Below are 25529 nucleotides of genomic sequence, written 5' to 3' on the forward strand. Positions count from 1 at the left end.
CCAACTCTAGTTCAATCAAAAAAAGAAAAGAAAAAGAAAAGAAAAAAGAAAAGAAAAAAGAAAACCTCTGTTTGCAAATGACATATCTGGTATAGAAAATGCTAAGGAATGCACACACACACACAAACATGTTATAGCTAATAAATAGTTCATCAAGATCTCAGGATACAAGTTATCAGATGATTTATTTTTAACATGGGTGTTTCATTGATGTAAAGGAAGATTATTTTTAGAGAGGGATTTAAGAACATAATTATATCTAAAATCACAGAGTATAACAAGAAATCTTGAAATTAAGAAAATTTTAAAGTGCTAGACTTATAGTCAGTGTCTCATTCTTGACCTCAAAAATTGGAGGAAACAAATTCATGTGTATTTTTAATGGATGTTACCCTGGTAGGGTAAAAAATAATTTCCAACTGAACAAAAGTAAACAAATTAATCCATGTAGCAAAATAGAGGGAAGAAAATGTTACACTTTCTTCATATAAGTTGGGGGCACAATTAGGGTATTTTTGTTTTTTCCTTTTAGAAATTTGTTTTATAAAAATGAGATCATGTTCATTGTAATCAGGATGTAAAGCAAATTTGTTGTTTTTCTACATGAAGATGTTCTACCTAGTATATCTATTACCTTTCTTGAATAACCTATAGAATTTAAAAGTACATTCTCTCACCGTAGAGTACAAAGTTGAAAACCAATCTACTAAAAGGGCTTTGGTTTATATTATTCAAATCTTCAACATCTTTACTTCAAAGCATATTATTAAGTTAAAGTAATTTTAAGTATATTATAATGGTATATTATAAAATACAGAGCTCAAGAGTAGAATGGGAAGTCCAGAAATAGACTCAAATTTGTAAAAGAGGGAATTATATGAAGGTATCATGCAGCATTTCAAAGCAGTAAGCAAACTAGTATTTTTTATTTATGTTAAATAATTAGCACATTTTATGCACCACAAAAAATTTCATATTGATCAAAGAATTACATGTTATATGTGACACCTAAATAAAATGAAATAAAAAAATAATAAATATGTATCAGATTTAGGAACATTTCAAGTCAGTGGGTTCATTTCAAGCAAAGGCAGAATCCACAGAGAGGTTAATAGAATTGACACATATACAAATACTAAAAACAAATAAAATACAAATGAAAAACCACAAAAATATATAAAAAGCCCTTAGAAACAAAATATGAACACCTAAATAGAGAAATGATTAAAAGATACAAAGTGGCAATTAACAAAAGAAAAAGGTACAAATTGTAAATACATGTGGAAGAGTCTGGCCTTGCTATTAATAAAATTAATACAAATGAAAATAACAATAATATGCTACTTTAACCACTTATTCAATCCAAAAGTATTTATTCAGAGCTCACAAATACTAAGAATAGGTACTATTCTGGAAGCTGGAGATATAGCAATAAACAAAATACACAAAAATCCCTCTGTGTAGCTGTTAGTTTTGAAGTTCAGGGTAATGGGCATTGACATAAACTCCTAGTAGCACTATAAATTGATACAAATTTATACCATTTAACACAATTTAGGCAATACACTTTTGCCAAGAAGTCAAACTTAACAGTCTTCCTTTTTGAAGTCTTTTAGACTCTAAAAGCTTGGAAAGGTTGGAATGGAAAACATCTTAATGTTCAACAACAGGGGATTATTTGAGTAAATTATGGCCCATTCATGTGATGGAATATTATTCTGCCAATAAAAATATTGGGGATTGATTATATTTGCTGGGGTTTGAGGGATTCCAATAAACAATACATATATCTTCACCACGAAATTTCTGGACCAGCTGAGGAATCAGACAGATGAAGATCAAATTATATCTTTATTGCTGAAAGAGATTAGTAGAGAATATAACTTTAGGTCAGGGCTAAATGACCTAATTTTTAAAATCCCATAATTAAATGTAATTACCTGTTCTCAGACACAGCTGGACAACTGTAAGCTTCCCGCATCCATCCCATCCCCACCACCACTAACCACAGGGGGTAGGAGAGGCCCCTTAGCACATGGCAGAGAATATACATCCTCTCTGCAGGCATGAAGAGTGGGAATGAGGCACAAGATGCAGAAGTTTGAGATGAATTGCCCTATACTTCTCCCAAACTCACCAGTCTGAGAACTCATGATGGGTAGGTAGGGGTAAACAGAGAACCCAGGACTGTCGATCTCAATAAGGCCCCAGGAGGAAATCTGAAAAGCAAATGTAGGTGTCCTACCCAACAATATTGTATATAATGAAAACAGTTTTAGGATAGATGTTATATTTAAAGAAGGTGAGACCCCAAAGGGACTGTTCTGTGCAAGGAAAGGAGAGGAAGTTGCTTGTTTTCCCAGAGAAGAAGGAGGAGAAAGACAAGTGAGGGTTGGAATAAAATGCCTAATGGCATTCCCTTCCCAGTGTAACACTCCCTAAAACTTCCCCCAAATGCAACAACAAATGCTTTGAGCAAGTGGATTTGTGGGAGAAACCCACAAAAATCCTGGGCATGGCTGCTAGATGAAATGTAGTGCAGAACCCAAAGCCAGTAGGGAGGGACACAGGAAAGTGGAAGCAGAGAGGAGTATGGGGAAATTAGCCCTAAGACACACAGTAATCATGTGTGTGGAAGAGGACTCTCACACAGCTGTGAAATACAGGTCCTGGCCCAGTTTAACCTACACCTACTTGACAGCTGACATCCATGTTACATGTATATCCTTTCATGTAAGAAACCAAAAGAATTTTCTGTAAGTTCTTGACCCAGAGTATGGTGCACAGACCAGCAAGGTCAGCATCTCCTGGGAGCTTGTTAGAAATGCAGAATTTTCATACCCACTGAATCAGAATCATATTTTCACAAGATCCCCTGGTAATTTCTATGCAAATAAAACTTTGGAGAAGCACGTCTCTAAACCATTAACTATGTTGTAAGATACAGTTTAGGTAATTTTTTTCCATTACTGGAATTTTCTGTATCTTTCACATTTTTTCTACAATGACTGAGTATTAACTTTTGTAATCGGCTTTTAAAGAGCTGTTACTGAACTTCCAGTTCCAGATTCACTTTTCTCTGCTTCTCTCTCTACACATAACTAAATACCCTAGAAATTGTTCAACATACAACCATAAAAGGACCACAAAAGGTAGAAAGAAAGTGGACTGGCTAGGGACCCCAGAACTTAAAGAATGACTGTGCAGCGGGTTCCCTGCATTTTCTTTTTATCTCTCAGGATGGGTGCTATAGAAGACTGTAAGCCAGAACAGTCAACAAGCAGAGAGAGAGAGAAGCCTACTCCCCTGTTAAAGGACTGGGGAAGGGAAAAGCTCAGCAGGGATGTAGTAAGGAGACCCATACTTCGTGATAGTGGTGGCCCAATCTGCCTAAATTAGCAGCATAAGGAGAAATTGGGGATGGGGGAAGTCTATCCTTCCCATGTCACACACACATGGGAAGCAGCAGGTCCCAGTCCACCAGCAGCTGTGTCAATAGCGGAACCTGGGTGCGCTGACATATCTCATGCCCCCGCACGTGAGCCTTATTCTGCCTGCAATGGCAGCATCAGCAGAGCCTGGTTGGTGAGACCTAGACTTTAAGATAGCAGCAGGTGGGCTCCTCCACTCACATCAGACATGGGATTGGTAACTTATTTGTCTGGCTTCTTGGAGGCACCTCTGTGCATTTGTCCTCAAGTGGTCTTATGGATGTCTTTCAGAAAATGGTTATTTTATATGATTTGTTATGGAATTTGTTCTAATAAATCATTCTTCTATCATGTGGCAACATGCAAAAAAATAAAACAAAACAAAACGTTTTAGAAGAATTGCTGACTCAAGTTAGAACTTGCTTCACCATTTTTATCCCAATCCTCTTGATTAGAAAATCTAAAAGAGCACTTTAAGAAATAATCTTTATGAAGTCGAAAACCAGAGGGGTCTCCATGATTCTCCGCTCCTATGGCAAACAGGAAGGAAGAGGTGCACACGTAGTGGAAAGACTGCAGCTTTCCTTTACTCCATTTGTTATCTATTTGTGTGTATGTGTGTTTGCAGTGCCATTTAGAATATCTTCATTTTTGATGGTGTACTGGAAGGCATTAAAAACCTGAAAACAATACTGAAGGCATTAATAAATACAACATAACCACTGCTTCAATGTAACAGTGCTTCAGGTTTCTTCAAGAACATCCACAGCTCTTTTCATTTGATCTCCATTTGACCCATTTTGGTGTTTGAATAAAGTTTGTGCTGCCATAGTTTCTTATATATTCATAAGGCAGTGTTCTCAGCTATACCAAATAACACTTGACTGTTATTTGACACTATTTGTCTTAACCTGTAGTAGTATCAAGTTCGGCCTTACTCTCCACCAATTTTCATGAATGGTTCAGCCCAACACACCATGACTATAGAAAATTTCAGTTGAAGTAAAAATAAATGTCATCAGTTTTTCCAAATGTATGGCAAACTTTGAACAGCTTGTGGTGTACTGATTGAGAATTTCTGCCTTTAACGTTTATAATATGAAATAAGTGTTCAACTGTTTTTGTCTTGCTTGGATTTCCTTTGGTTATAGTTTGATGAGTCATATTTATCTTAGATGTATATAAAAAATGTGCCTTAACCTAATAAAGAAGAGAGATCTCATCTAATTTAGAAGGCATGAAGAAGATAATTTTAAAGTTCAAATAAAGACACAAAAGTTGGGAAAGCAATAGTACTTTGACAAATGGAAATTGTCCTTCTAAATTCTTCAAGATTGTAATCTCTTGTAAGCAGCAATTTAAACAGGATTAAGTGTTTATTTAGAATATAACATTCATTATTCTTTGCCTCTAGATACCGACTCATTGGTAAATCCTCTGCTGCATGCATCATCTCTGGCAACTCTGTCACCTGGGATAATGACCCACCTATTTGTGAGAGTGAGTTGAAATATTCTTTTCTATCACCTTTACCAATAAATTCTCACTTTCCCCCTGGAGTTATAAAAATCTTAATTGATTTTTGCATTCTGTCATTCAGATGGCTGCAGACAGCTATAATGGTCTCAAAAATACATGTGGGGTCCTGGCAACTGTTTTCTTAAGTTCATCTTTATCCTGGGTTGTGCCTTTTCTGAACCTCGGGACTTAAATGCATAAAAGTCTTCAAACTTTATTTTTACTTCAATTAATTTGGAATTATGTTGGTTCTGCCATCCCCAGTATAATAACCATCCTGCTTAGAAAATTAGTAAAGATTTCTAAAGTGATACTCTTTGAGGTTTGATGAAGCTGTGGAGGAATTCACACTTTCATGTGCCAATGGTTCAACACACTCTCTTGAAAGTCATAATGTAATATAAGCCTCAAAAATGGGCTTATATTTTGACCCGCTTCTTAGAATTTATACTTAGGAAATAAACAGATTGTAAACTTTTTATTGCAGCATACTTTATAATGGCAAACATGTTAAACTAACCTAAATGCACTGCATGGTCCCTAATATGGTTTGGAAATAACCTCTTGGAAGCAAAAAGACATGTCAAAAGTGACTACAGAGAATTCCCTAAGAAGCATAAAATAGCCATGCAGAATTAGAAGAAATACATCCATACATTGAAAATTTATTCAGCCATAAAAAGATATTATGGAAAAGCACTTAATATTTATAAAGATGATTATTATATATATTTCTGTGAAGAAAATCAGATGACAAAATAGTATGTTTTATACACAATTTATACAAGACTATAGAAGATCTCATTATTAAAAATAATACACCTTGACATATTTCCATTTTTTTGTCTCTATCTATAATTCTGTAACCTTTTCTATATCCAACCCTGACAAGTGGCTTTAAGCCTCCTTGGTGAAGGGTAGGGAGGAAACTTACAGTATACATTTTTGGCTGTGCAGCAGTTGCTTCCTCTTCCTCAAGAAGAGCCAGTCTCCTGTTTTATTGAAGCTGCTCTGGGTCTCTAAACTGGTTCTCAAGTCTTAGAATTGGTTGATAAATAACCACAACTCTCTTTTGTAGTGATTCAAGTCAGGCTTCTGTTCACTAGACCTAAATCTTCTCTGCTAATACAAATCAACTATAACTTTAGACCAGTATCCATCTACTTCAGTTTTAGAGATTCCATGATCAATGAGCCAATGATAAAGATCTTTGCAGGAAAATCATTCTGATTTCTGCTTCAGTTGTCCCTGACAGTTAACTGTTACCACTTGGCCTCTGCAACCCTGAGGTCCTTTCATCCCCATTGGATTCAGGTAACCCCATTTAATAGCTACCATTCCCACTGTCATCCCTGGCCTATGGAGAATAGCCATCACAGAGTTCTTCAAGGATGCTGAAACTTTTGCATAAATGTATTTCTCAAAGCCTTGGGTAAAAGGTCTCACTTTCAACCTATGTGCACCATGGAGACAATTAGGGAGTAGATGAACAGGTCTTACATAATAAATCCAGTCTAGCATTCCTAAGCCCCTAGGCCACAGGATGTTTTCCTCTGCAGTACACTAATAATGTTCTGCTTTTCAACTTCATTCTGTTAGGCCACACTCAAACTAACACATTGAATTCAGAATCTCAATTCTTTTGCTGTATTTTATACTTTCTCACAGGTCATAAGTTTTATTTCCCCAAATCTCCCTGGTCCTGTCAGGGCTTGAATCTGGTTAGAGGACTAGAAACAATGCAAGGTGGTAGGGATAGGTCCTGAGGAAAATCATCAGTCCTTGCAATTTGGGTTGCCAGACTTAGTAAATAAAAATGCAAGATGCCCAATTAAATTTGAATTCAGAGAAGAAACAAATATTTCTGTAGTATAAATATGTGCCATGCAATATTTGGGATATACTTAGAAATTTTCTTGTTTTTCTGAAATTCAAATTTAATAGAGCATTCTGTATTTTCCACGGCAGTCCTATCAGGACAGCTACCTCAGGAGAGGCTGTTAGTTTCTTCAGGCAAGAGGAGGCTTTTCTCCTCAGATCAGGGAGGAAGGCTCTCCTTCTGGCGAAGGAGGCTTGGCAGAATTTCTTGTTTTCTTTTTTGCCATCTGTGTATCATCTTTTTTTATTTCTTTTTGTATTTACAATTATTTACTTTTCTTCGTGGTTACAATTTTTTGAACTCCAATCTTTATTGGAGTATAATTGCTTTACAATGTTGTGTTAGTTTCTGCTGTATAAAAAAGCGAAACAGCTGATTGCATACATATATCCCCACATCGCCTCCCTCTTGTATCTCCCTCCCACCCTCCCTATGCCACCCCTCTAGGTGGTCACAAAGCACCGAGCTGACCTCCCTGTGCTATGCAGCTGTTTCCCACTAGCTATCTATTTTATATTTGGTAGTGTATATATGTCAATGCTACTCTCTCACTTCATCCCAGCTTACCCTTCCCACTTACCGTGTACTCAAGTGCATTCTCTATGTCTCTGTCTTTATTCCTGTCCTGCCCCTAGGTTCATCAGAACCTTTTCTTTTTAGATTCCATATATATGTGTTGGCATACAGTATTTGTTTTTCTCTTTCTGACTTACATCACTCTGTATGACAGACTCTAGGTCCATCTACCTCACTACAAATAACTCAATTTTGTTTCTTTTTATGGCTGAGTAATATTCCATTGTATATATGTGGCACATCTCCTTTATTCATTCATCTGTCGATGGACACTTAGGTTGTTTCCATGTCCCAGCTATTGTAAATAGAGCTGAAATGAACATTGTGGTACATGACTCTTTTTGAATTATGGTTTTCTCAGGGTATATGCCCAGCAGTGGGATTGCTGGGTGGTATGGTAGTTCTATTTTTAGTTTTTTAAGGAACTTCCATACTGTTCTCCAGAGTGGCTGTGTCAATTTACATCCCACCAACAGTGCAAGAGGGTTCCCTTTTCTCCACACCCTCTCCAACATTTATTGTTTGTAGATTTCTTGATGATGGCCATTCTGACCGGTGTGAGGTGATACCTCATTGTAGATTTGATTTGCATTTCTCTAATGATTAGTGATGTTGAGCATCCTTTCATGTGTTTGTTGGCAAACTGCATAGCTTCTTTGGAGAACTGTCTATTTAGGTCTTCTGCCCATTTTTCGATTGGGTTGTTTGTTTTTCTGATATTGAGCTGCATGAGCTGCTTGTAAATTTTGGAGATGAATCCTTTGTCAGTTGCTTCATTTGAAAATATTTTCTCCCATTCTGAGGTTGTCTTTTTGTCTTGCTTATGGTTTCCTTTGCTGTGAAAAAGCTTTTAAGTTTCATTAGGTCCCATTTGTTTACTTTTCTTTTTATGTCCATTTCTCTAGCAGGTGAGTCAAAAAGGATATTGCTGTGATTTATGTCATAGAGTGTTCTGCCTATGTTTTCAGCTAGGAGTTTTATACTGTCTGGCCTTACATTTAGGTATTTAATCCATTTTGAGTTTATTTTTGTGTATGGTGTTAGGGAGTGTTCTAATTTCATTCTTTTACATGTAGCTGTCCAGTTTTCCCAGCACCATTTATTGAAGAGGCTGTCCTTTCTCCATTGTATATTCTTGCCTCCTTTATAAAAAATAAGGTGACCATATGTGTGTGGGTTTATGTCAGGGCTTTCTGTCCTGTTCCACTGATCTATGTTTCTGTTTTTGTGCCAGTACCATACTGTCTTGATTACTGGAGCTTTGTAGAATAGTCTGAAATCAGGGAGTCTGATTCCTCCACCTCCGTTTTTTTTTTTTTCTCAAGATTGCTTTGGCTATTTGGAGTCTTTTGTGTTTCCATACAAATTGTGTAATCTTTTGTTCTACTTCTGTGAAAATGCCATTGGTAGTTTGATAGGGATTGCCTTGAATCTGTAGATTGCTTTGGATAGTAGAGTCATTTTCACAATGTTGATTCTTCCAGTCCAAGAACATGGTATATCTCTCCATCTGTTTGTATCAGCTTTAATTACTTTCATCAGTGTCTTATAGTTTTCTGCATGCAGGTCTTTTGTTTCCTTAGGTAGATTTATTCCTAGGTATTTCATTCTTTTTGTTGCAGTGGTAAATGGGAGTGTTTCCTTAATTTCTCTTTCAGATTTTCCATCATTAGTGTATAGGAATGCCAGAGATTTCTGTGCATTAATTTTATATCCTGCTACTTTACCAAATTCATTGATTAGCTCTAGTAGTTTTCTGGTAGCATCTTTAGGATTCTGTATGTATAGTATCATGTCATCTGCAAACAGTGACAGCTTTACTTCTTCTTTTCCGATTTGGATTCCTTTTATTTCTTTTTCTTCTATGATTGCTGTGGCTAAAACTTCCAAAAGTATGTTGAATAATAGTGGTGAGAGTGGGCGACATTGTCTTGTTCCTGATCTTAGAGGAAATGGTTTAAGTTTTTCACAATTGAGAACGATGCTGGCTATTGGTTTGTTATATATGGCCTTTATTATGTTGAGGTAACTTCCCTCTATGCCTACTTTCTGGAGGGTTTTTATGATAAATGGGTGTTGAATTTTGTTGAACGCTTTTTCTGCATCTATTGAGATGATCATATGGTTTTTATCCATCAGTTTGTTAATATGATGTATCACATTGATTGATTTGTGTATATTGAAGAATCCTTGCATTCCTGGGATAAACCCCAGTTGATCATGGTGTAGGATCCTTTTAATGTGCTGTTGGATTCTGTTTGCCTGTATGTTGTTGAGGATTTTTGCATCTATGTTCATCAGTGATATTGGCCTGTAGATTTCTTTCTTTGTGACAACTTTGTCTGGTTTTGGTATCAGGGTGATGGTGGCCTCGTAGAATGAGTTTGGGATTGTTCCTCCCTCTGCTCTGTTTTGGAAGAGTTTGAGAAGGATAGGTGTTAACTCTTCTCTAAATGTTTGATGAATTTGCCTGTGAAGGCATCTGGTCCTGGGCTTTTGTTTGTTGGAAGATTTTTAATCACAGTCTCAATTTCAGTACTTGTGATTGGCCTGCTTATATCTTCTATTTCTTCCTGGTTCAGTCTTAGAAAGTTGTGCTTTTCTAAGAATTTGTCCATTTCTTCCAGGTTTTCCATTTTGTTGGCATAGAGTTGCTTGAAGTAATCTCTAATGATCCTTTGTATTTCTGCAGTGTCAGTTGTTACTTCTCCTTTTTCATTTCTAATTCTATTGATTTGAGTCTTCTCCCTTTTGTTCTTGATGAGTCTGGCTAATGGTTTATTTTGTTTATCTTCTCAAGGAACCAGCTTTTAGTTTTATTGATTTTTGCTATTGTTTCCTTTATTTCTTTTTCATTTATTTCTCAGCTGATCTTTATGATTTCTTTCCTTCTGCTAATTGTGGGGGTTTTTTGTTCTTGTTTCTCTAATTGCTTTAGGTGTAAGGTTAGGTTGTTTATTTGAGGTGTTTCTTGTTTCTTGAGGTAAGGTTGTATTACTAAAAACTTCCCTCTTAGAATTGCTTTTGCTGTATCACATAGCTTTTGGGTCATTGTGTTTTCATTGTCATTTGTTTCTAGGTATTTTTATTTCCTCTTTGATTTCTTCAGTGATCTCTTGGTTATTAAGTAGTGTATTGTTTAGTCAGCCTCCATGTGTTTGTATTTTTTACATATTTTGTTCCTGTAGTTGATATCTAGTCTCATAGTGTTGTGCTTGGAAAAGATACTTGATATGATTTCAATATTCTTAAATTTACCAAGGCTTGATTTGTGACCCAAGATGTAATCTATGCTGGAGAATGTTCCATGAGCACTTGAGAAGAAAGTGTATTCTGTTGTTTTTGGATGGAATGTCCTATAAATGTCAATTAAGTCCATCTTGTTTAATGTATCATTTAAAGCTTGTGTTTCCTTATTTATTTTCATTTTGGATGATCTGCCCATTAGTGAAAGTGGGGTGTTAAAGTCCCTACTATGATTGTGTTACTGTCGATTTCCACTTTTATGGCTGTTAGCATTTGCCTTATGTATTGAGGTGCTCCTATGTTGGGTGCATAAATATTTACAATTGTTATATCTTCCTCTTGGATTGATCCCTGGATCATTATGTAGTGTCCTTCTTTGTCTCTTGTAAGTGTCTTAATTTAAAGTGTATTTTGTCTGATATGAGAATTGCTACTCCAGTTTTCTTTTGATTTCCATTTGCATGGAATATCTTTTTCCATCCCCTCACTTTCAGTCTGTGTGTGTCCCTAGGTCTGAAGTGGGTCTCTTGTAGCAGCATACATATGTGTCTTGTTTTTGTATCCATCAGCCAGTGTATGTCTTTTGGTTGGAGCATTTAATCCATTTACTTTAAGGTGATTATCGATATGTATGTTCCTATTACCATTTTCTTAATTGTATTGGGTTTGTTATTGTAGGTCTTTTCCTTCTCTTGTGTTTCCTGCCTAGAGAAATTCTGTTAGCATTTTTTGTAAAGCTGGTTTGGTTGTGCTGAATTCTGTTAGCTTTTGCTTGTCTGTAAAGGTTTCAATTTCTCCTCGAATCTGAATGAGATCCTTGCTGGGTAGAGTAATGTTGGTTGTAGGTTTTTCCCTTTCATTACTTTAAATATGTCCTGCCACTCCCTTCTGGCTTGCACAGTTTCTGCTGAAAGATCAGCTGTTTACCTTATGGAGATTTCCTTCCATGTTTTATGTTGCTTTTCCTTTGCTGCTTTTAATATTTTTTCTTTGCATTTAATTTTTGATATTTTGATTAATATGTGTCTTGGCGTGTTTCACGTTGGATATATCCTGTATGGGGATTTCTGTGCTTCCTAGACTTGATTGACTATTACCTTTCCCATGTTAGGGAAGTTTTCAACTCTAATATCTTCAAGTATATTCTCAGTCTGTTTCTTTTTCGTTTCTTCTGGGACCCCTAATTCGAATGTTGGTGTGTTTAATGTTGTCCCAGAGGTCTCTGAGACTGTCCTCTATTCTTTTCATTTTGTTTTCTTTATTCTGCTCTGTGGTAGTTATTTCTACTATTTTATCTTCCAGGTCACTTATCCATTCTTCTGCCTCAGTTATTCTGCTACTGATTCCTTCTTGAGAATTTTTAATTTCATTTACTGTGTTGTTCATCATTTTTTGTTTGCTCTTTAGTTCTTCTCGGTCCTTGTTAGATGTTTCTTGTATTTTCTCCATTCTGTTTCCAAGGTTTTGGATCATCTTTACTATCATTACTCTGAATTCTTTTTCAGGCAGACTGCCTATTTCCTCTTCATTTGTTTAGTCTGGTGAGCTTTTACCTTGTGCCTTCATCTGCTGCATATTTCTCTGTCTTCTCATTTTGTTTAAGTTACTGTGTTTGGGGTCTCCTTTTTGCAGGCTGCAGGTTCGTAGTCCCCATTGTTTTTGGTGTCTGCCCCCAGTGGGTGAGGTTCGTTCAGTTGCTTGTGTAGGCTTTTTGGTGGAGGGGGCTGGTGCCTGTGTTCTGGTGAGGGGGCTGCATCTTGTCTTTCTCGTGGGCAGTGCCACGTCCTGTGGTGTGTTTTGGGGTGTCTGTGAACTTAGTATGATTTTAGGCAGCCTCTCTGCTAATGGGTGGGGTTGTATTCCTGTCTTGCTAGTTGATTGGCATGGGGCATCTAGCACTGGAGCTTGCTGGCTGTTCGGTGGTGTTGTGTCTTATTGTTGAGTTGGAGATCTGTGTGAGAGCTCTCGCTGATTGATATTATGTGGCGTGGGACATCTCTGGTTTTCCAATGTCCTGAACTTGGCCCTTCGACCTCAGAGGCTCAGGCCTGATGCCAGGCCCGAGCACCAAGACCCTGTCAGCCACACGGCTCAGAAGAAAAGGGAGAAAAAAAGAAAGAAAAAACAATTTAAGAAAAAAATTATTGCAATTAAAAAAATAATAATAATAGAAAGAAGAGAGCAATGAATCCAATAAACAAATCCACCAATTATAACAAGTGCTAAAAACTATACTAAGATAAACATAAAAATCAGAAACAAATCAGTCACAGACAGCAAACCCCAAGTCTACAGTTGCTCCCAAAGTCTACCGCCTCAATTTTGGGATGATTCATTGTCCATTCAGGTATTCCACAGATGCAGGGTACCTCAAGTTGATTGTGGGGATTTAATCCGCTGCTCCTGAGGCTGCACAAAGCAATTTCCCTTTCTCTTCTTTGTTCGCACAGCTCCTGAGGTTCAGCTTTGGTTTTGGCCCTACCTCTACGTGTAGCTTGCCCTCAGGCATCTGTTCCCACCCAGACCAGACAGGGTTTAAGCCGAAACCGATTAGGGGGCAGTGGCTCACTGAGGTTGGAGGTGGGAGGGAGGGTACGGGTAGTTATAATTGGAATGCGTAGTGAGCCTGTGGAGGCAGAGGCCAGCGTGGTGTTGCAACAGCCTGAGGCGCACTGTGTGTTCTCCTGGGGAAGTTGTCTCTGGATCACAGGACCCTGGCAGTGGTGTGTTGCACAGGCTCCCAGTGGGGTGTGGTTAGTGACCTGTGCTTGCATACAGGATTCTTGGTGGCTGCAGCCACAGTGTTAGCATTTCATGCCCATCTCTGGGGTCTGAGCTGATAGCCATGGCTCACGCCTGTCTCTGGAGCTTGTTTAGACGGTGCTCTGCCTTCTGTGGGCAGACAGGGAAGGAATCCCCTCTCCTTGTGTACCCTGAAACAATGGTCTCTTGCCCCTCAGGCAGGTCTAGACTTTTTTCCGCACTCCCTCCTGGCTAGCTGTGGCCCACTGGCCCACTTCAGGCTGTGTTCACGCAGCCAACCCCAGTCCTCTCCCTGGGATCTGACCTCCGAAGCCCGAGCCTCAGCTCCCAGACCCCACCCACCCTGGCAGGTGAGCAGACAAGCCTCTCAGGCTGGTGAGTGCTGGTCAGCACTGATCCTCTGTGTGGGAATCTCTCCACTTTGCCCTCTACACCCCTGTTTCTGCACTGTCTTCCATGGCTCTGAAGCTTTCCCCATGCCCACCTCCCATCTCCACCAGTGAAGGGGCTTCCTAGTGTGTGGAAACTTTTCCTTCTTCACAGCTCCCTCCCAGAAGTACAGGTCTCGTCCCTATTGTTTTGTCTCTGTTTTTTCTTTTTTCTTTTGCCCTACCCAGGTGCGTGGGGATTTTCTTGCCTTTTGGGAAGTCTGAGGTCTTCTGCCAGCATTCAGTAGGTGTTCTATAGGAGTGGTTCCACATGTAGATGTATTTTTTTATGTATTTGTGCAGAGGAAGGTGTTCTCCATGTCTTACTTCTCTGCCATCTTGAAGGTCCTCTCTCGGGAGAATTTCCAGGTTCAAGGTATTCTGTTTCATTAGAATTTTTCCATATATCTCCATCTCAATTTTCAGAGTCTTTCTTTTTCTAATCAATGCCCAAACTTTAGCGTAAGAGATTCTGAAATTGTGAATTCAATTTGCGTTGCAGTTCAGCCACAGGATTAGGTGGTGTGTTTGTTTTTCAGGAATCTTGGCCCTGTGGCTACAGGATACAAGTGTTTCTTTTAGGGCCGATGTAGAAGCTTCCAGATCCAGACCTTGAGCAGGAATTTAAAGCTTTGTACTTACAATTTTCTTTCTCTTAAGTTCTCTGGTGCACTTAGAAGTACACAACCAACTCCATTATTTGCCTTCCTTAAAGTGTTCTAGGACAGCAACCACTTGGTCACCCAAAACCTTGCTTCGATTGATTGTAGATGTCTGTGGGTGTTAGCTGAGGTGATCTTCTTTCTCTACACTCCATAAACTACTTGTGTGCCCTTTTTCATGGGCAATGTTAATTCCTGTAAATCCAATCGTATCAAAGAACCAATCCCAGACTCTTCTGTTACTCTGGGATAAATTTTGGTCCAAATATGGAGGCAGAACTACTATTGGTATTATGAAATAAGAGATTTATTATGGAATTAAACTTTATCCAGTTGCATGAGAAGCTGCTCTAAAAAGATCAGAAAAATCACTAGCCAGCTGTCTTGGAGTTGGGGCTTTCAGGAAGCTAAGCACATCTGACTGCTGGGGTAGAACTGGGAAGAGGGCTGGTGTTAGAAATCTATAAAAGTTTTTTGCTTTTCATGACTACTGCTTCTGTAACCTCACAGTGAAGCATATGAGACTGGGTTGGAATCATTGTAGGTAAGCAGGACCAGCAGTTAAGGAGAGCTGGATGCAGAAATAAGGAGAGCAAGAACAAATGGGAACCTGTCCATTTGTTTGGTGCATTTGTCCCCTTGCCACCTCTGACCAAGGATGACCTTCAGAGTGGAACAGCTGTTGCTTCATTTCTACCTTGCATTTCATGCCAATTTCTCAAACTCTAGCCCCAACCTAGAACCATACAAACAAAGTAAGTCTGGGAAAACTAGCTCCAATTTAGCCTTGATGACATTGTACAAAAACAGTAGATAACTACAAACTTTCTGTCTCCCTCCCTCTTCCTCCTCTTCCTCCTGCTTCTTTCTTTTCTTTCTCTATCCCTTCCTTCCTTGTTCTGTCTTTCTTTCTGTTTTTTGTTTGTTTGTTTTTTGTTTTTTCCATGCTACATGATTTCTGGGATCTTAATTCCCCAACCAGGGATTGAACCTGGGCCCATGGCAGTGAAAGCACTGAGTCCTAACCACTGGGCCACCAGGGAACTCTCTCTTCGTTCCTTCCTCCCTCCTTCCCTCCCTCCCTCCCTTCCTTCCTTCCTCCCTTCCCCTCTTTCTTTCTTCCTTTCTTTCTTTCACTAGGTAGACCACCAGTGTAACATTTCACATTGGGGGCTAGAAGGCATCCTTGTTTTGTTCCCCATCTCAAAGGGAAAGATTCAATCAAATATTTCACTATTAATCTGGTATGTGTTGTAGGTTTTTTTGTAGCTACCCATTTTCAGATTAAGGAAGTTCCCTTATGCTCTTCATTGCTAAGAAATTTTGAAAGACAAACTGATTCAAATTCCAATTTTACATTCTTGAAATAAATCAGCTTGGTCATAATATTTTATAATTTTTATTAGTTGTTTAATATGCTTTTGTTTGAGACACAATTCACATATCATAAAATTACCCTTTTAAAGTATACAGTTCAATGATTTTTGGTATATTCATACTTGTGTAACCAGCACCACTAATTTTAGAACACTTTTATTACTCCATTCTTAATATTTTTTAGAGATTAGACTGTAATTTTCTTTCTTGTAATGTTTTTATCTGATTTTAGTGTCAAATTTATGATAGTCTCATAAAGCCAGCTGGTAGTGTTCCATATATCTGTTTCCCAGTAAGGGTTTAGGTGAGATTGGCATTAATTCTTTTTTAGATATTTGAAATAATTCATCAATAAAGGCTTGTGGCCTGGAATTTACTTTGTTAGATGGTCTTTTTCTCCCAACAATTTTTTCACACTGTGTATACTTTTTATTGAAGTTTAACATATATTAAAGTGCACAATCTTATTAATTCAGTTCATTGAATTTTTACAAAGTGAACGCACCCATGTAAATAGCACTCAGATAAGACATAGAACATTATCAGCACCTCAAACTCCCCATCTTGCCCTTTCTCAGTTATTATCTTCCCAAAGTAACTATTATTCTGCCTTCTATCACCAAAGATTAGCTCTGCCTCTTCTTAAATTTTATATTAAAGGAACAAAAAGATGTGTATTCCTGTGTCCAGCTTCTGCTCAGTGTTATACTTAGGAGACTCATCCATGTTGTTGCATGTAGGATTAATTGGATCTTTTCTATTGCTATATTGTATTTAATTAATTTGTAAATTCAGCTGTTTAAATATCAGCAGTATTTCTTACAGGTACGTATGCAAATCTATATAAGTTTGCGAATCTTTATATATATGCAAATCTATACATATTTATATACATGCAAGCCTATATAAATTCTTTATATTTCTATAAGTGGAATTTCTGGGTATAAATATATTCAGTTTTAGTAGATACTGCCAAAAGATTTTATAAAATGGTTGTACAAATTTACACTTCCACCAGAAGCATATGAAAGGTCCAGCTGCTCCACATCCTTTGAAACTTGTTATTTATCAATTGTTTAAATATTAGCTATTCTGGTGGCTCACTGTAGTTTTTAATTTGCATTTTCCTAATGACTGATGCTGAGTACCTTTTCATACACTTATGAATGCCTGTTTAAAACTTTTCCCCAATGTTTACCTGTTTGTGTATCTCTTTATTGTTCTGTAGAAGTTCTTTACATATTATCAGATTTTCCAATAAATGTAACACAAAAATTTTCTTCCAGGCTATAACTTGTCTTTCTGCTTTCTTAATGATGTCCTTGGTAATAGAAATACATTTTAATAATGTCTAATTCATGAGTCTTTTCCTTTCTAGTTACTGCTTTCTCTGTTCTACTTAAAAAAAAATCTTTGCCTATCATTTTATTTTTCATGTTTAAGTCTGTGATTCATCTTAAATTTATTTTTTGTATGGTGTGGAGTATGGTCAAAGTATTCATTTTTTTGTGGCTTTTTTTCCCTGTTGGATAGACAATTAATCTAATAAAATTTATTTAAAAGGACCATTCCTTATATACCACAATGCCCATGAGTCAGGTGATGTGATATGTGAATCTCATTCCAGAGAGGTTCTCTTCCTTTGGTTTATTTACTACACTGTTTTCATTTCTATAGAATTATATTAAGACATATCTGGTGGCTCATATCCTCTAACCGTTTACTTTCAAGATTTACATGGTAACTCTTGGCCCTTTGCATTTCCATATAAAATTTAGAATCAGCTTGTCAGTTTACACACACACACACAAAAAATCCTGCTTGAATTTGTATTGAGTTTCTGTTGACTCAGTAGATCAATTTGTGGACCATTAACATATTTATGTTTTTGAGTTTTAAATTCATGAACATGATATATCCCTCCATTTTTGAAGTCTTCTTTAATTTCTCTTAATATATTCCAGTTTACATTATAGAAGTCTTGAACATCATTTATTAGATTTATTCCTAGATATCTTTTTCAAAATTTTATTTTCTAATTGTTTATTTCTTAAACATGCAATCATTTGACCTTGAATCCAGCAATTTTGCTAAATTTTCTTTTAAATTCAATAGTTTATCTGCCTATTCTTTTTGATATGCTGCATAAACAATCATGTCATTTGTGAATAATTATCATATTTTTAAATTCTTTCCTTTCCTGTATCTTTTATTTATTTCTTTTATTTTATTGCATTGGCTAGAAACTCCAGTACAATGTCGAATGGAAGAGATAATATTGGTTTTACATAGTCATTATAAAGCATGATATTTCCTGTAAATTTATGGCAGATATCCTTTATCAGATTAAGGAAATTCCTTTTGCTATCTAATTTGCTGAAAGACTTATCATGAATGTGTGTTCTAATTTATCACTCTGCATCTATTGAGATAGTCATATCTGTTTTTCCTTTACTTTGTTGATGTTTTGTATTACATTGATTGATCTTTGGAAAGCTAGCCAGCTTCGAATTACTAGAATAAATCCATCTTGGTCATGATGTGTTATATATGATTATCTTGTGTGTGGTGTATGTGTTTGTGTGTGTGTGATTGCTAATATTTTTTATTCAAGTATTGTAAGATTGGTCTAATATTTTTAAATTAGTCAATGAAATTCCTATTTTGACCATTATACCATCCTCTGTAAGTACTGCTGTGTTCAGTTTCTTAATATTTTGTTTAGAAAATTTGCATTTATGTTCTCAAGAGATGTTGAACTCTATTTTTTTCTTTTAATGCCCTTGTCAGGTTTGGGCATCAAGATTATGCTAATCTTATAAAATGTTTTGGAAAGTATTCATTCCTTTCTATTCTCTGGAATTATTTATGTAACATTAATATTATTTTTCTTTATATCTTTGCAATAATTCAGCAGTAAAGCAATCTGGATGTGAGTTTTTGTTGTTAGGTTTTTAATTACTGATTTAATTTCTTCAATAGCTCTAAATTTTTTAAAGTTTTTAATATCTTATTTAATAAGTTTTAGTATGTTGTGCTTTTTAAGGAATGTATTTCATTTACATTTGCTAAGTTATTGGTATAATGTTGTTCATTATATCCTCTTATTATATTTTAACGTATATGGGGTCTGCACTGATATCTCTATTTTAATTCTTGATAATGGTAACATTTTAAAATTTCTTTCTCTTGATTATTTTTACTAGGCATTTAAAATTTTTTCTAAGATTTTTTTGAAAAACAACTTTTAACTTAATCTTCTGTAGTGTATAACTAGTTTCTATTTTATTGATTTCTGATTTATTATTTCCTTTCTGATACTTTCTTTGAGCTTAATTTGGTGTTCTCTGTTCATTAATTCTTGATATGGAAGCTTAGATAATTTTGTTTTGGCTTTTATTTTTTCTAACAGATATATTTAAACCTGTAAATTTTTCTCCAAAAGTGCTGTATTTGCTTCCCACAATCTTCATGTTTTCATTACCATTATACAGAAAAATTGTCTAATTTTCCTTTTGATATCTTCTTCTATCCATAGTTTATTTTAAAGTGTGTTACTTAATTTTCAAACACTTGGAGATTTTTTAGTTATCATTCTTTTGTTTTAATCCTTTGAAACTTTTTGAAACATGTTTTATAGCCCAGAATATGGACAGTTTTGGTAAAATGTTACATATGCCTTTGAAAAGAAGGTGTAGTTGTTTTATGTCATTTTCTATAAATGTCTCTTAGGAAAGTATGATTTACTGTGTTTTTCTTCCTCCACTTGTTCTCTCAGTTATTGATGGGAATGTGTAAAATACCTGTGTTACTTTCCTAGGGCTGCCATAACAAATTACCACAAATTTAGTAGCTTTAAAAGATAGAAATTTATTCTCTCATAGTTCAGAGGTCAGCAGTCCAAAATCAAGGTGTCAGCAAGCCTGGTTCCTTTTCCTGGGAGAAAGAATCTGTCCTATGCCTCTCTCCTACCCCTGGTGGCTGCTGCAATCCTTGGCATTCCTTGGCTTATAGATGCATCATTCCAATATCTGCCACTATTGCACATTGCCTTCTCCTCTGTGTGTGTGTCCCCTTCCCTTCTGTCTCTTACAAACACTCTGGTCTTTAGATTGAAGATCTACTCTGTTAATCCAAGATGATCTCATCTCAAGATCCTTAACTTAATTATATCTTCAAAGACTCTTTTTCCAAATAAGTTCACATTCACAGGTACCATGCGTTAGGACATGGAATATCTTTTTAGGGAATCACCATTTAAACCACTACAATCACCAAATATGACTGGATTTGTCTATCTCTCCTATCAGCTATAGGGATTTTTCTTTATGTAATTTAAAAGCTATGTTATTACATACATGAAAATTTTGAATTATTATATTTTCCTGCTTAATTGACACTTTTATCATAATGAAATGTCCCTCTTTACCTTTCATAATATTTCTTGCCTTAAAATCTATTTTGTATGATATCAATATAGATACAACAGCCTTCTTTTTTTGTTTCCTGTTTTTGTATTACATATGTTTCAGATCTTTTACTTTCATCCATTCTTTGTTCTATATTTAAAATTTACCTGGGAATTCCCTGGCAGTCCAGTGGTTAGGACTCTGTGCTTTCACTGCTGAGAGACTGGGTTCCCTGGTCAGGGAACTAAAATTCCACAAGCTGCCCAGCACATCCAAAAAATAAATAAAAAGAAAAGAAAAGAAAAGAAAATTGATCTTTTGTAAACATCATATACTCAGATTTTGTTGTTTCATTCAGTCTGAAAATCTTTGCTTTTAGTTAGAATGTTTAGGACATTTCAGATTAATATAGTTACTGATATAGTTAGGTTTAAACTAACTATAGTTATAGGTTAGTTAGTTATAGGTTTCTCACATTTTAAAATTAATCAAGTATTTTTATTATTCTATTTTTTTCTCCTCAAGAACATTTTAGTTGTACTTTATTTTCTTATTAATGCTATCCTAGAGACTCCAATATAGATCCTTGATTTATTATAATCTAATTAATTATAACCTACTGTTATATAATCTAATTTATTATAAATAATGCTTTTTACCACCTCCCAAACAATGCAAGAACCATAGCAGTTTAACTCCATTGATGCTCTCCTGCCATTTTCTACTGGTTTTTTTACATACATTATATATCTCACAAGACAGTATAGTTGCTGCTTTTATAAAAGTGGTATTTATTTATATTTATCTACACATTAACTCTTTCTGTTACACTTCCTCTGTATTGCAGTTCTATCAGTTCTATGTGACACTATTTTCCTTCAGCCTAAAGAATTCTTTCTAAGCATTTTTGTATTGCAGGTCTTCTGGCAATAAATGCTTTAAACATCTTTCTATGTATGGTTCCTCTCTTACTCTTTTGTCTATTTACGATCCTTTTGTCAATCTGTGTTATGTCCTGGATATTTTTTTCTGTCCTAGTTTCCAGTTCATTGATTTTTCTTCAACTGTGTCTAAACTGCAACCAATCTTATCCAAATTCTTAATTTCAGTATCAAATGCCCCCTCCTGGTTCAACTAACCTTCCCAGGGGGGAAAAGTAGCCCAAATGCTTGGCTCTCACCTGGATTTTAACCTTCTATGAAACCAGTTTGTTAGCACCCTGATGCATTCTGTATGTTTTATATTTTACCCAGCATTTTTTCTCTGTGGGTGAGATGGGTGGAGTGATGTTTGATTTGAATTATTGAGATTACCATTACCAGAAGCAGAAGCTTCCTAAAGAATTTTCATTTTTAATTTTAAGTGTTTTGGAATTTTGGTTGATGTTACTTAGTTCCAGTTATATAGTGTTAGAACAATACAATTTTTTCTAACTATGTCCTACTATGTACTAGTCTTACTTCTAATTTTAAAATGTATTTAGCTTTTTTTTTGGTGGACTACTATATGATCACTTTTACATGGGTATAATATTATGATATCAAACTTAGGCTTGATAAAATGGGTTGCTAGGTTCTCTCCTTTACCTCTTGTGAAACACCTGAAATTACATTTAGAAGTATATATTACTTGAAACTGTGATAGAATTATAGGTGAAATTTTTTCTTCTATTTTTACAAGTTTCTTGGTCTATTCTAGCATTCTATATCTGCTTTAATGAATATTAGTAATTTATATTTCCATTTATATCATTTAGATTTCCAAAATGTTTAACATCCAGTAGTCTACAGTTTCATAAATATTCTCATGTTTACCCAGATATACTCAAATTCTACTTAGGTATGTCCACCTAAATTACAACTTCATAAAAACTTATCTATATTAGCAAAGATTAAAAGCAAATAATGAAGGTAAAAATAGTTACAATTTAGTGACTCATTTGATTTCTCTCACTAGTTATTTTAATTCACTGCTTTCCCTTTTCCCAGGCATTCCTTGTGAGACACCCCCAGCCATCACCAATGGAGATTTCATTAGCACCAACAGAGAATACTTTCAATACGGAACAGTGGTGACCTACCACTGCAATCTTGGAGAGAGAAGGCAGAAGCTGTTTGACCTCGTGGGCAAGCCGTCAATATATTGCACCAGTGAAGACAATCAAGTTGGCATCTGGAGTGGCCCTCCCCCTCAGTGCATTGCACCTAATAAATGCACGCCTCCAGTCATTGAAAATGGAATAAGGATGTCTGAGAACAAAAGCTTATTTTCTTTACGTGAAAGCGTGAGCTTTAGGTGTCAGCCCGGCTTTGCCATGAAAGGACCCTCCACTGTTGAATGCCAGGCCCAAAACAAGTGGGGGCCGAAGTTGCCCAGCTGCTCCAGGGGTGAGTCTGACTGAGGCTTTGAAGGAGCTTACAAATGACGTGACTTGTAGGAGGATCAGGAGGTTAGTGTCGGTTCTGCGGGGAGGATGTGTGGTGAGCAGTATGGATGCGTAAATTTTCTTGGGAGGAGACACTAAATAAAGCAGGTGTGTGTGTATGTGTGTGTGCATGTGTATGTGTTCAAACTCAGAAGCAAAGATAAATCTGGGCAAAGAATGTAAAATTTCCTTGGGATGTCACTACTGACATCATCATCTTTCAGTTCTTTCTTTTTTTCAGTTAAAATAATCTTTTTAAAAAAAATTTATTAATTACTCTTGAGTATTGTAACTGCTATGACATAATGACTGATTCTTCTTGTTAGGCACCGCTATATAGTCTATGGATTCACTTAATTTTTTTTAATTAAATTTATTTATTTGTTTATTTTTTGGCTGCATTGGGTCTTCATTGCTGCACGCAGGCTTTCTCTAGTTGCAGTGAGCAGAGGCTACTCTTTGTTGCGGTGCGTGGCAAGCTTCTCATTGTGGTGGTTTCTCTTGTTGTGGAGCACAGGCTCTAGGCATGTGGACTTCACTAGTTGTGGCACGCGGATTCAGTAGTAGTGGCTCGCAGGCTGTAGATCGCAGGCTCAGTAGTTGAGGCGCATGGGCTTAGTTGCTCCATGGCATGTGGGATCTTCATGGACCAGGGCTCGAACCTGTGTCCCCTGCATTGGCAGGCAGATTCTTAACCACTGTGCCACCAGGGAAGCCCCACTTAATTCTTAAAACAAAGACATGAGGTAGTTACTATTCTTTCCATGTTTTACAGAGAAAGTGAGTCTTAGAGAGGTTAGATAACTGTCCAAGATTAAATAGATACTAACTCTGTGAAGACAAGAACTCAAGCCTACCTGACTCCAGAGCCAGGGAAATCGAAAGCTACTCTAGATATTTCAAGGAGTGAGGGATTTAGTGCAGGTACGAGATTATAAAGATGTTAAAAGGGCGGGAAGAGCAAAAGGAGGCAGGCAGTGTTACCAGAGCTCAGGGGGCTGCCATTCCTCCTGGACTAGAGCACAGGCACCTGCACTCACTGAGCATGTATTTCCTCCAGCTGCTCATGCTGCAGAAGCTGCTGCTGCCAGAACGTAGCTGAGGTTGCTGGAGCCTGCAGTCATTGGCATTGATAGAATTAATATTGCTGCTGCTAAGGAAGAGCCATCAGTTGCCACTTCCTGAGCCTCCTTTACAAGAAGAATGACTTCTATCATCTTCCTACCTTTTAATTTAGTATATATGCCTCCAATTGTCAGAGCTTAACCAGGACCCAGCTGGCAAGGAAGATTAGCAGTTGTACTTTCAGGCTTCTGGCCCCAGCAGTCAAAGGAGAATGCAGAAGTGTAAGGCTGGGAGTCAACAGAGATTTAACCAGCACAGCGCTTAAATGATCACATCACAGTGCACTTATTAATCAAGGCAAAGAGGGGGGTGATGAGCTCTGAAATTGGGTGTTACAGCATCAGAGTATTTACAAAGTCCTTAAGGGGGTCATTTATTCTAGTCAAATGTCCCATTCTATACTTGAGAAAGCTAAAGTCCAGAGAGAGAAACTGACCTGCTCTAAGCCAAAATGAAATGACTTTTCATGTTACTACAGTTTTATATAATTTAGGAGATTCAAGTGCATTCTGATTCCAAATTCAAACCAACTGTATAAAGAGACAGAGGCCCAGTTACAACATGTGGTATGGAATATGCACTCTCATTGTGAGGGCTGTAGGTTTTTTAGAAGATTTCATTCAATGGTTGCCCATCTTCTCATTGGAATGAAGTGAATGGTTAAGCAGGACCTGGCCCTGTAGAGTGCAGAAAGGAGACTTATCTTCTCCAGCAACCCATGTCAGGTGGCGTGACCACTGGAGAGGAGCTGGAAAGAGATGAGAAGAGATGTATGAACCTTGTTTGTCACAGCAGAGTGTGATAGGTGATTGGGAAATCTGTTGGATGAGATTTGGGCTCAACCTTTCCTTATTGCCAAAAAGGTGGATATAAATTGGTGGTGCCAATAAAAATTAAAATAAAAATATAAAATTAAAAATCCATCAATAGGGGCTTCCCTGCTGGCGCAGTGGTTGAGAGTCCACCTGCCGATGCAGGGGATGCGTGTTCGTGCCCCGGTCTGGTAAGATCCCACATGCCGCGGAGCGGCTGGGCCCGTGAGCCATGGCCGCTGAGTCTGCGCGTCCAGTGCCTGTGCTCCGCAACGGGAGAGGCCATAACAGTGAGAGGCCCGCGTACCGCCAAAAAAAAAAAAAAAAAATCCATCCATCTAACAACTGTGTACTAAGTGAACAATAAAAGGAAGAATTGTGGAGGGGAACTGTTTGTTGTGTCATCTTGGGTGTGTACTTTAGATGGAAAACCATGAACTGAAGATGTCTCAGTTCTAGTCACTGTCCTGCAGTGTATCAGTTCTATGACTTTTCGCAAGACTCTCTCTCTCTCTCTCTCTCTCTCTCTCTCTCTCGGTCTCTGTCTCTGTTCAATTTTGCCATCAATAAAACGAAAGGGTGTTAGTCTACCAGATTTTTAAAAACAAATAGATTTATGCTGTTGATTGTCTTAGCCAGTTTACCACTGAGGAAAAGTTATTTTCACACAATTAACAGCACTTTGGTTCTCTTTCCCTAGTATGTCAGCCACCTCCAAAAGTCCCACATGGTAAACACACCCCAAGCCACAAGAACAACTTTTCTTCTGGACAGGAAGTGTTCTACAGCTGTGAGCCCGGCTATGATCTCAGAGGGGCTGCTTCTCTGCATTGTACGCCCCAGGGAGACTGGAGCCCGTCAGCCCCCAAATGTGCAGG

At 37.1% G+C, this 25529-nt stretch overlaps 1 protein-coding gene across 1 annotated transcript in view; it reads left to right on the forward strand.

Moving 5' to 3' along the window:
• CR1L (complement C3b/C4b receptor 1 like) overlaps positions 1–25529 on the forward strand; it is a 99773-nt gene that overhangs the window by 26198 nt on the left and 48046 nt on the right. Inside the window, exons 4-6 of the mRNA XM_029231225.1 lie at positions 4846–4931; positions 22278–22676; positions 25352–25465. Coding sequence (XP_029087058.1) covers positions 4846–4931; positions 22278–22676; positions 25352–25465 — 599 coding nt within the window. The remainder of the gene's footprint in view (positions 1–4845; positions 4932–22277; positions 22677–25351; positions 25466–25529) is intronic.

Source organism: Monodon monoceros, unplaced genomic scaffold (assembly GCF_005190385.1).
Source record: "Monodon monoceros isolate NGI ecotype Baffin Bay Population unplaced genomic scaffold, NGI_Narwhal_1 Super_Scaffold_18, whole genome shotgun sequence".
In the NCBI taxonomy this organism is placed as follows: domain Eukaryota; kingdom Metazoa; phylum Chordata; class Mammalia; order Artiodactyla; family Monodontidae; genus Monodon; species Monodon monoceros.